At 43.3% G+C, this 12,418-nt stretch overlaps 1 protein-coding gene across 1 annotated transcript; it reads left to right on the forward strand.

Moving 5' to 3' along the window:
- Window positions 1–1,235: 1,235 nt before the first annotated feature.
- znf219 (zinc finger protein 219) lies at window positions 1,236–12,057 on the forward strand. The gene is made up of 5 exons (XM_082158692.1): window positions 1,236–1,666; window positions 7,666–7,756; window positions 7,864–9,883; window positions 10,123–10,266; window positions 10,937–12,057. Exons 3-5 carry the CDS (start codon window positions 7,867–7,869, stop codon window positions 12,052–12,054), a joined length of 3,279 nt encoding a protein of 1,092 aa, XP_082014818.1. The 5' UTR covers window positions 1,236–1,666; window positions 7,666–7,756; window positions 7,864–7,866; the 3' UTR covers window positions 12,055–12,057.
- Window positions 12,058–12,418: the final 361 nt, after the last annotated feature.

The following is a 12,418-nucleotide window of genomic DNA, read 5'->3' on the forward strand; positions in this document are numbered from 1 at the left end:
TTCTCCATCGGTCCCCTGCTCTCTTCTTCCATCCCTCTTTCTTTCTTCCTTTCTTTCCTTCTCTCTAAAATCTATCAGATTTCATCTCCCCCTCAGACCACCTCATGTGTCTCTCTTTTCCTCTTCATCTGTCATTTCATTGCCCTTCTTTCACTCCTTCCTGTTCTCCATGGCATCCCCCCCCCCCCCCCCACCTCTGCATGTTTTTTTCTTCCTTTCTATTTTTTTTTTTGTCTCCGTCTCACTCACTCTCTGCATATTAATTGGTGCATATGAGCTGCGGCGTACAAGACAATCAAAGCGTTGGGGGCGGGTGATGATGTGACTGTATCAGACACAATATACAATACACAAATACACACATTCACTCGCTTACTGACGAGACACAGATACACTCGCATGTGCTGACAGTCGGAGGTGTTCGTGAGTTAATACAAAGTCCCCTCTCCAAAACCATCCTCACCATACAAACCCCACAAAACAAGGCCTCCGATCCAGACAAAAACACCTGCAGGCATCCAATAGCAGAAATGATACTGAATCTCACATACAAAGGTTTTCTTTCTTCTGAGGCCTAAAATAGGCCTAAAACTAAAATAACAGTAGGCTAGACATTTATTTATTTGTTTGTTTATCGTAGGTCAAAATAATAAACAGACATTGACATATATATATATACATAGAGAGAGAGAGAGAGATGTATTATTAATATTATTGATGTTGTTATTTGTTGTTTAACAGAAAATGCTCCGAATGCACTAGTAGCCTAACCTATTTATTTATGTAGGCTATTTATTTATTTATTGCAAAGGAAAAATGGGGGTGAATCTGATATACAAAGGTTTTAAAGGCCTTGAAAATAAGAGTTGGTGGTTATTTATTTGTTTGCTTATAGCAGGTCAATAGAGGATAAATTGATGTAAATCAGCACACACACATATTATATATGTGTGTGTGTGTGTGTGTGTGTGTGTGTGTGTGTGTGTGTGTGTGTGTGTGTGTGTGTGTGTGTGTGTGTGTGTGTGTGTGTGTGTGTGTGTGTGTGTGTGTGTAGCCATTGCATTGTTTTTTGTTAACAGTCAGTTGAAGTGGAATAGTAGATGGTGACCCGCGCGCGCGCACCTGCGCAGCTCCCACGTGGAGCTTGAGTTTATCTTCCAGCGCGCGACACAATCACAACTGTCTGGCAACACAACTACAGTAGCACTTTCTGATGGACAACAATTTTGGGACGAAACGGTCATACTCTTCATGCTTCTAAAATACGTTTGCGCGTAAATCTGAGCACTACAAGCAGACGCGAGAAACTTGTACGTGATTTGTAAGCGCGCAGTGTGTCAGTCTATCCCACAAATCTATAGATCGTTTTAAAATGGTGCCTGCGAGATTATAATTACATTTGCAACCTACAGCCTCCGCCTCTCTCTCATTCACTCACTCACGACTGCACAATAAATGGATCTTTGAGAAGAGAGAGAGGGAGAGAGACGTGTGAGGAAAGAGGGAGGAGGAGAAGATAGAAAGGGCAGAAGGGAGGGGGGTATCGGCGTATGCTTGTATACAACTACCCCCGATTTCCATTTTTTTCCCTAACTCGTAATGTATTTAATTCAAGTGAAACGTAATCATGACGTGTGTTGTCATTAATCTCCTCGCCGCCTCTCCCGTAAGTACATTCAGCCTTACTTTCATCACAATATATCTGATTCATTTCAAATAATTGACCTAATCTGCTCTTTTTGAACGGTTTTACTGATACACATTGGTCGCGGGTATGAATGTGTTTGTTTGTATACAGTTTTAGACGTAGAGAGAGCGAATGTTGTCGCCTTCACAAACAACAAATATCCGACGACGACTTTTTTTGGGGGGCTGATCCGGGTAATGAAAATCCATTGATACGGAATAGTCGTCGCGTTTACATCTCGGGTTTCTTCCACATATACAGCAGCACATAATTGATTGGCGTCTCGTGTGCCTCTGTTAGGACACATGTGTTCTCGCACATACACACTTCCTCACTTTTGTCTCGTGCCGTGTATGTTACCGGTGTGTGTGTGTATGTGAGCGCGCGCGCGCGCGCGTGCGTGTCCTGAAAGAGATGCGAGACCCGGGCATGAAAATACAACTTTCGTTTTAAGGCCCTTGAATATTTTCAAAGCCTTTCTCAAGTGAGGGAAAAGTGCCCTAAACTAAGATGTAGGCTATATGTTTAACTTTTCTCATTGGGAAAAGCAGCTCTCCGCTACTGCAAAATGTAGCAACTCCTTAAGTTTTGTAGGCTACTTTATGAGAAGCTTTAGTTAGTTCCTTCTGCTCCAGTTTCCACGTAAAAAAGTCGCGTAGGATTCATGACTCGATCCATATCGGCCGGACGCTCTGAGGGAGAAACTGTTTTTGTAGCCTACATATAGCAATAGTTAGTGCTTTCTAACTTTGAGACCTTTTACGTGCATGTTAATACAATAACTCGTTGGAGAATTGCACGCTCTGCATGTCCTAACGTTACCTCACAGATGCGCGCTCGTAATCGCTATTTAAACTGTAGCGCAAAACCTGCAGCTGCAGCCAAAGGTGCTAGTTTTACTAACGGCCCTAAAAACGTAAAGTTTCACATGTCCCTCGATCGTGTTTTGTCACGATAGCGGCGAGATTGTCAGCGGATTTCAAGATGAAACCCCATGATGGCACTTTTCAGCTGCACCCTGATCGCTTGTCCTTTCCCCTCCCTTTATCTTTTGTTGAAAGAAAATCAGGAAGAAAATGGAGTGCACAACATCACGTCCTAAAAAGCTACATTTCTGCCTCAGTTTGGGAAAACGATGCTGTTGCTTCTGTAAATCGCGATTTTACGCTCAGGATTAATCATGCGCGAATGTCAGTGTTCGCGAGAGGACGTGTCGTGTGCGCATTTGTTTGTGAGCATTTATTTATTTCATTAATGTGGCTTTTTAATTGAGATGGCCGCGAGAGAGGAGGAAGGCGACTGAAAATGGATGCGCGTTACTGACGCACATCACGCAAGTACATTCCTCTCCACGGACGGGTCATCTGATGTCCTGCAAATACATCCCGCAAAGAAACTTTAAATAGCTTAATGAAAAGATGAACATTTCAAAGGCACCATTCTTTTACATTATTTCATTCTGTCACAGATGTGGGGCACTGGCATAAAGGCTATTAAAATCTCTGCCCCTGTACGTGCTCGCATGAGGGGTGACGGAATGAGACCAGCCCCCCTGAACTGACGTGACAGTTTGACGGATAAGAGGGTAGAGCAGCACTGCAATGTGGCTGAACTGGGGCTGGTGGAAGAGAAGGGCCCTGTAAACAACTTTTACAACCAGATCTGCTCCAGCTCATCTTGATGACCTGCACAAACAGCAGACCTGGACGAGCTGTTGCAGTAACTTTGATAATTGATAATTAATCAACAGATTTTTTGGCTTGGCAAATGGCATCTCAATGCGCAAACTTGATATAATTGGTGATAACATCCATACTTTGAACTTGGAACATGGATTTATGGATTTACTAAAGCTGTCATTTTAAAGAAAAAAAACATCCAGTTCTAAAGAGCTAATATTACCTGATTTGTCCATTTAAAAAGTGCTTTCACTTAACAAAACGTAATTAGGTTGATTTAGTCATATTACAATGTCAGAAAAAAAAAAGCAAAATCGTACCTTTAGAGGTAGACCTACATCAGCTTGTCACGGGGCCAGTAAGGACTACTTAGTACCTTATCAACCGCTAAAAGGTGCATTTTATATATAGTAATATACTACAAATTCAGAAGGGCTCATTCCGTCAAATAGACCAGCGTTGTCTGCCCTATTTGAGTTCCTCTCTGTGCTCAAATGCCTGAAGGTAGACTTTATACCTCAGCACACTGCCTTTTTGCACTTGTTGCACACAGCGGACACCTTACAGCTCATTTCATTGGTGGAGGTAAGAGGTTGGCTGTTCATTCTAAAACAAAAGCAAGCTGTTTACTGATTGAGAATTATTCATTCTTTAGATCACCCAAGGGATGATTACACCTGAATCAAAGCTTATTCTGCTGATGTGTGTACTGACCGATTTGCACCTGTTATTATCATCCGTCTCAGGTGATCCGATAGATTGCCATTGATTACGTGACATCACATATTAATACATCAGGCTCTTATTTATTGTATACAAAATACAATTTTTTAAAAAAGAAGTTGGCACACTGTTTCTCCCAAAAATAGGCTACATTTTAGATGTAATCCAAAAAAAAGAAAAAAAAAAGAATGTGGCAATATATTGTAGATTCATTTAGCAGATGCATTTCTCTAAACTGTGTTCTTGCCTGTGCTGATGGCAGACATGTTCTTGTCATTCTGGGAATCTATTACAAATAGTTTGGGGTTTTCTAATGTTTTAATCACTGCTGTGCAGGTGCATTAGTGTTTACACTTCAAATGTATTGTCGTCACATATATTTTTAACTAGTTCATTAACAACCCAGCAAGCAATAGCCGTCATTTTACTGTCTAGGTTAACTATAGACCCAATGTAGTCCGGCTATGAGTAACCCACTTCTAGCCAAAATAACCTTGAATTTGGTTACATGTCATTTTCGCCAAAATAATTTGCGAGATGTATGATGTGCCATTATGTAAGCAAAGTAAACCGTAATTACAAGGTGTTTGGTTTAATTTCTTCACTCATTTAATTTATTTGTTATCTAATTGATGACTAGTCTATTCTTGGGCTATGGTTTAGACGTCAATTAAATTTTCACTAAACTTGAGCTTGAAATTGAACTTGACCAGATGAACTGTAGAGTTTGGTGTAGCCTTCAGATTTTACAGTAGGGAAGAATTAACTGATGATTTGTTTTCTGAAGCACCTCACTGTAAACTAATTTCAAGGCTGATATCCATGTCTCGTGCTCAGCGAAGGGTATAATGGTCAAAATTGTGATGTTTTTAACTTACTTATCCTCTCTTCAGCATCTTTGAACAGAACCTTCAAGCTCTCTGCAAGGCTTTTAAAGAGAAACAAAATATAATGAAACAAGGAGAACAGGTGAAGGTTGTGGATGACTTAGTGGAATGTTGGAAGTTGAAGGGAAAGAGAATTTTGCATATGCTGAAGTCACTTAAAGAAAATCGCTGTGCGGAGTGGCCGCAGTGAGAGAGATAAAGTTCAGCCCAAGGTTAGAAACAGGAAATTCATTTTGTCTGTAGGGATTTGTTGTATGACTGCAATAACCCAAAACCCTATACACACTGACCTTAGAAATCCCACTCAGAGATACAAGAAAAGTAAAATGCAGTTCATGCCTCAAAGTTTGCACACACACACACACACACACACACACACACACGTTCATCACATACCGAGCAATCAGTTCTCACTCTTAGTCTCTCACAATTTCTCTCTCTCTTTCTCTCTCTCTGGTCACATATCAAATAACAGGCTGCGATAAAGCCATTCATATTATATTTTCAAGGCCACAAGTCTAAAGTCTTTCAGAAGTATGAATGATCTCTTCTTAGCCTTTAGATGCATTACATGGCTACACTGTTGGAGGCCCAGTGTGTCCTCACACCAAAGGCAGGAGACGTTATTCCAGGTGCTCAAGGCTACGGAATACGAACCACAGCGAGACAAATAGGTTTTATCAAAGTGCCTCAAGTGCTTGTTCAGGCATTCTAAAAGGTTTTTCAGAGTGTGTTATGTAAACGTGTTATCATTCTTGGAAATGCGACCATATTGTATTGGTACTTATACATTTGTATTGGTACTTATGTAGCAAACGTTCAGTAAACCAATTAGCGATGCTGGAAGAATCAGTTGACCTCAATCAAATCTTACAGATACATTTTTTTTGAATTTGTTTTTTTGAATTGAATTAGATTGAATTTTTTCGACATCAGTCATTTTTTAACAGAATACATTTGCTACTTCCAGTGCTAACTTTCAACATTTCTAATTAACAAAAGTCTAATAAAAAAACATGCATTAAAACTATTTTAATTGCAGCTACATTACATGCAGTTATTTCACATGACTATGGTCTATTTCTCTTCTAATTTTTGTTTATAAGATATTGATTCCATTACATACAAAGCAAGTAGTTATATAGCCTATATTTAACTACATGTGCCCCAGGAAGGAACAAAATGTGTGTGCATTTGTGTGTGCTTGTATAGGGAGTGTAGCATGTGGCCATTCAGACAAAGGTGTTTAGCATGCATGAATCATCTAGTGACTAGGTGCCATATTGAGTGTGTGTATGTGTGTGTGTGTGTGCATGCATTATTTGCACATGCTGCTTTATCGCTCTCCTGCCTTCTCTCCCCTCCCCCCTCTGTCTAGCACCTTATCACTCTCTCCATCTATCCAAATTTAGAGAAGCTTTATTGGCGTGGCAGGGTTGGTCAGACACGAACGTGTCTGTCAAGGCGGAACAGTGAATTGCCATGACGATATTCATATGATAATAATGCCAGCAGACCAAACAGACCGCAAGATCCTCCATTGCAGAGCAGAACACTCTGTCCCCTTTCTCGGCAGATTTACTCATCAAATATGCTCATTCAGAACGTATTTGTGTTCTTCATTTATGTTTTTTCTTCTCTAACACCCACCCCCCATTCTTCTCTTTCTTTCCTGTCTGTCTCTCTCCTCTCTTTTCTCTTCGCCATGTTGGCAGGCCCCAATCTACCAGCTGATATCAGCATTCCCTGGCACAGCGCCAACTGGCACCGCTGCAGAGAGACAGAGAGACAGAGAGAGAATGAGAGAATGATAGAAAGAAAATCAGTGAAGAATAGAGGGAGGAGGGAATGAGGGTGAAGAGAGAAAAAAAGTGCAAGGGGTGGAATCAAAATCTATGGAAGTGAAAAGATAGAAGAAAGGAAAAAGAAGCACAATAATGGTGAAAGAAAGAAAGAAAGAAAGAAAGAAAGGTTTGATATAGTGTGATATCCTTGTGAGTCACGGCTGAGCTAAAATGTCAACTGGTTCTGTAAGCCGCAGTTTCGTCCAAGTCTTGTGTCACAGATACACACGTTTTCACACTCACACACAGACACACATTAATACACAAACAAACACTTGATTGTGTACATAAATCCAAACTCAGACTGAGACATACAATTCAGTCTGTTCACAGAGGTAAATACTGAAAAAAACACACCCACACGAATGCAAGCATAGTGATACATATCCAGGCATACAGACACCCTCACAGATGTTTAGCAGATTGTCATGCTGTAATCATCAATGAAATTCATTTTCTCTAATTTATGAAAGAAGCAGATGTTTTTTTATTGTGTCTGGGCCTGTCCACTCCAGACTTTTGCAATGTGTGTGTGTGTGTGTGTGTGTGTGTGTGTGTGTGTGTGTGTGTGTGTGTGTGTGTGTGTGTGTGTGTGTGTGTGTGTGTGTGTGTGTGTGTGTGTGTATATGAGTAGCATAGGGACTGTATTTTAAGGTGTGTGTATGTATTTTTTGTTTTGATTTAAGCAGCTACTACAAGTGTATGTGCAGGAAGGGTGTGTGGGGAAGTCCAAACATCTCGCGCCCATCCTGTTTGGGACAGTCCATGTCCCGCTCTGCCCTTAGACCCGTACACAGGAACAAATGTGTATAAACTCATTTTTTATTCTGTGTTGAACTTGACAGGGGACTGTTGGAGGTGGTCAGGCAAATTGCCCCCATCGGAAAACGCCCTCTTTAATTCAAGGAAGTGAAGCATGGCATAGACACATTTACGGTAAGTCATCTATCTATCTATCTACCTGTCTGTCTGTCTGTCTGTCTGTCTATCTGTCTGTCTGTCTCTGTCTGTCTAATCGCTATTGTCCATCCTTTCTCACTCAGAGTATGGATTCCCCACCAGAGTGTATGCTGGCACTTTCCTGTGAGGCCCCACTGTCTCCACCCTCCATGCCATCCCTGGATCACAGTCCCCAATTCCTATCCCAGAGTCCTCTATCTACACCTTCTAGCCCTCAAACTGAACTCTATGTCCCAGTCTCACCCTGTCCCCTTCCTGAAGCCTGCTTCCAAGATGAGGAGGAGGATGAGGAGTTATCAACCCCATCACCCACCCCAGCTGTGGCACTATTTCCTGGTGAATTGGAACTCGACAGTCCCTCATTAGAGAGCAGTCCACCAGCCACACCATTAGCACCTTTCCCTGGTTTTGGAGCTCTGGAGCAGGCAATCTCCTCTGGTCAAAGTACCACCTACAATGATGAGTTGGATCTTCAGCTTTTCAACAATGAGGGCATGGCTGTTCCTGGAGGGACCAGCTCTGGGCCTGGCCTAAGGTTCCCCTGCCATGTGTGTGGAAAGAGGTTCCGCTTCCAGAGTATTTTGTCTCTGCACGCTCGAGCACACAGTTTGGACAGGGAGCGTCGGGCTTCAGCTCCCTACCAAAACACACATGTCAAACTGCTGCAGAATCACGTGAGCGACAGTGCAATCCAGAATTCATTATCTGGGTCATCACAAAAAAGTATGAATGAAGACATGGTTCCAGAGGAACCTCTTCAAACTGCTAACAGCCCTCAGTTCCTTTTTGAAGGAACCACAGCCCTGACTCCACCTTTAACAGAGGAAGCACCCATCTCAACCTCCTTCTCTCCACTTGGCCAGGCCCACTTGGAAGACAATGCCCCCTCCACAGCTGCTCCTGCCTTCCGGTGTCATGCTTGTAAGGGTAAGTTCCGAACAGCTTCAGAGCTGGCACGTCATGTGCGGATCCTCCACAACCCCTACAAATGTACAATGTGTCCCTTCTCAGCCAGCCAGGAGGAAAGACTGGCTGCCCATCTGCAGGAGACCCACCCACCTGAAGATCCTCCCACTGAAATGGTTTTCCCTTCTCACCCTATAACTGCACCAATAGAAACTCCACCCCCACAAATGTCTGTTGTTCCAGCTTTCCGATGTGAGACATGCGGACAGCGTTTTACACAGTCCTGGTTTTTGAAGGGGCACATGCGGAAGCACAAGGACTCATTGGATCATAAGTGCCAGGTCTGCGGCCGTGGCTTCAAGGAACCCTGGTTTCTCAAGAACCATATGAAGGTGCATCTTAACAAGCTAGGCCTCAAGGCTGGATTGAGCAATCTGGGTCCAGCTGGAACTGATCAATCCAAAGGTCCTGCAAGCACACAAGTGCTGGGGGCTCTGTATTCTAACTTGCTCCTTGCTCGAAGTATGGCCAGTGGTGGTGCTTCAGGAAATCGCACAGAGAGGTCAGATGCCAGTGCAGGCTCAAGCAAATCCTCTATATTGGGCTATCTGGGATTACCCAAAGACAACAGCAATGGAAGTTGCATGGAGCGCCTTCAGGCAGTGGCACAGGTTGCAGAAATGGGTAACGGAGGAGGAGGGCGGGGAAGTGAGTCAGCAGACGGAACAGACCAGGCAGCCATGTGGCAGCTGGTTGCTCGCAGTCTGGTGGCAGCACAGCACAACCAACAGCAGCAGAGATCCCATTCACACCATCAGTTTCCTTCCTCACGAGGCACAGTCGCCGGGGAAGCCAAGCAGATGAGGGCCTACCTGGGTGGGTTGGATTCTAGAGAGGAACTGGAGGGATCTAGTTCACCGTGGGAGTGTCCAGATTGCGGCAAGATGTTCAGAAGCCTTCAGCAGGTGGTTGCTCACGCCCGTGTCCATGTCCAGAAACCACAGAAAGGCCAAAGTGCCAGAGGGGGCATGTCCAGGGAAGAGGACATTATAAACAGAGTCAGTGGAGCTCAAGCAACAGGCGGAGTAGAAGGAGGGCAAAGAGCAAGTGACAATGAAGTTAGGCAGGAGAGAAAGCAACTCCCATCAGGAGTCGTGTCAGCTGGGAGCTTCCATTCTGTCATATCACATCTCTCTGGTAAGGATCAGCCAGCATAATCAAAAACAGCTGACTTTATCATGACAATATTTCTTATCGGTTACAATCCTTCATAGGCTATGATTTAACTTTAATTAATAAAAAAATACTTCACTGCTATTAGTTTTTTTTTTATTTCCTGCGTGTGTTTTAGGCAGGATCATTTTCAGAAACAGTTTAGACTCAGATTATATTTCGAAACAGTTTGATTTATTCATTATACATGATCTTATCTCAAGGTCAGAATGGTGTGAGGGGATCTTCCTCTTCCACTTCATCTCCAAGGGAGCGTGTTCGGGGAACAGGGATGAAGGATTGTCCCTACTGTGGTAAAGCCTTCCGGTCTTCCCATCACCTTAAAGTGCACCTTCGTGTACACACAGGTAAGGCCATCATGTTTACTAGATCTGTGACTCCCAGGGGAATACCCCAGGGGGTTACTTAAGCGTGTTCCAGGGGGCTTTGACTTATATTTGGTTAAACCTATAAAACAAAAGTGATGACATAAAATATTAGATTAACTATGAATCTACAGTAATATTATTTATATAGTGATCCATCTATATAACAATGATAATCAAAAGCTACATAATCACAATTAATCTTGGTTTTTAGATTGGTATATTGTAAGGATGACACTTGGAGCTTGTAACACTTGACATTTGTAACTTTCCTGATTTAGTTTGATTGAAACCATTTGCTGTCTATCGGGTTCTTCACAAAATGTAATCTGCCAAAAAAAAAAAAATGAAAGAAAGAAAAAAAGAAATTTTAAAAAGAAGAAAAATGCAGTGTTCACATGGTTGATGAGAGATGAAATGTCCTAATTTAACTAATGCACTGGGGAATTCACCTGATGTTACATATGGTGATAAGCACTGCCATCTATCTGTCACTGTGTGTAACTGAATATAGTTGTTTCACACTGGCAATTTATTACCTAACTGCTATGGCCTCCCTAATCAAGCATTGTTATTCTTATCCAAATTTCTTTTCTTAAAACAACATTTTAGTTTTCAGTCTACTTAACGAGTAATTTACTCCTTGTTTTAGGTGAGAGACCATACAAATGCCCCCATTGTGATTATGCTGGCACCCAGTCTGGCTCTCTCAAATACCACCTTCAACGTCATCATCGTGAGCAAAGGAACGCTATGGCAACCTCCCCAAACTCCCCATCACCTAGCCTTCCCTCTCTGACTGGATCTCCTCGTGAAGGGGCAAAAAAGCGCAGACTCCCCTCCACATCCCAGTCTTCTTTTGGGAGGGAGCCTTCATTAAGGCACAGTCAGTCATGGGGTGAAGGCCCATCAGAGCAGAAGGAGGGCTCTTCTGCATCCATTCATCAAAGAGAGGGAGACCTGGAGAGTCACTATCGCAGTCTGTCAGGGATGATGGGTACACTCTTCCCCGGTGGTCTAGAAACAAATTGGATTGGGGAGGTACCACCTCTGAAAATGCCCAAAGTGTCTCGACGGAAACCCCTTACTACAAGCCGCATGATGTCAATAAATGGATATCAGGGCAGCACAACATCCCAGGAAGGAGGCTTCGAACCACTGGACCTCTCCCGTCGCCCTTTACAAGATGAAGGGGGAGTGAGTAGTGCTGGAGGTGAACCATCAGGTGGCTCTAAAGGAGGGAATGATATCCTTAATCAATGTGTGTTCTGTCCCTTCCGAACCTCTTCTGTTGAGCTGATGGCCATGCACCTTCAGGTTAATCACACCAGCAAGTCTCGTCGCAAGAGAGGCGTCCCTTTTAGTTCCACCAATCATTCTACAAGACTAACTTTGGCCAGGCCAGACCGTGATCCCCTGGCTCTGTGGAAGTTCCTTGGTGTAGAGGATGGAGTAGCATCTCCTGAGGACTGGGTCTCATCCAAGTCAAGAGCTGAGAATGGAGTCAGCCCAGACAACAAGGAAAAAGAGGACAGCTTTGACCTTGCCCCTGGACCTGCGGGAAGATTTGGTGCCACAGAGAAGAAACGTAAAATGAGAGAGGACCTGGATGAGGCAGACGAGGAGGTTGATGAGGAGGAGAATGAGCTGGAAGCAAATGGCAGCTTTGTAAATGTACCCGAGAATCAGAGCAGAAGGGCTCAGTCTGTTTCATCAGACCTCACAGCTGAGTATCTGCCCAAGGAGGAGGAAAGTGTCTTGGGGAAATAACATCTAAAGAGAGCCCTGGAGAAAAGATAGGGGCAGGGGAGAAATATTGGGGAAATAGTTGTCTAGGGTCCCTCGCATCCTTCAAACCAAGGGCAGACCAGTCACTATGCTAACATTCTAGACATTATGTAATCTGTTAACAGATAACCCGCAAAAGTATTTTAATCAAGCATTCCCCTTATTATACCCTCTTAGCCTCCCTTGGTTAGTGATCAATTACCTCTACACACACAAAGACTCTCAATCACACAGAGATATCCAGTATTGTATGCTAGTCTAAGCCTGCCTGACTCGGGGCCTTCTTGAACACTGTTCTCTTGTTCCTGTCTTCTTGTCAGTGAACGCAATTGCCAAGTTGCATTTC

The sequence above is a fragment of the Leuciscus leuciscus genome, assembly GCF_965113295.1.
Source record: "Leuciscus leuciscus genome assembly, chromosome: 2".
Taxonomy (NCBI): domain Eukaryota; kingdom Metazoa; phylum Chordata; class Actinopteri; order Cypriniformes; family Leuciscidae; genus Leuciscus; species Leuciscus leuciscus.

Bases quoted from the DNA above. Each gene is read 5' to 3' on its own strand.
- znf219 (XM_082158692.1), top strand. From the start codon at position 7,867: ATGGATTCCCCACCAGAGTGTATGCTGGCACTTTCCTGTGAGGCCCCA. The intron at 9,884-10,122 runs GTAAGGATCAGC...TCTTATCTCAAG, and splicing joins TGTCATATCACATCTCTCTG to GTCAGAATGGTGTGAGGGGA. The intron at 10,267-10,936 runs GTAAGGCCATCA...TCCTTGTTTTAG, and splicing joins GCACCTTCGTGTACACACAG to GTGAGAGACCATACAAATGC.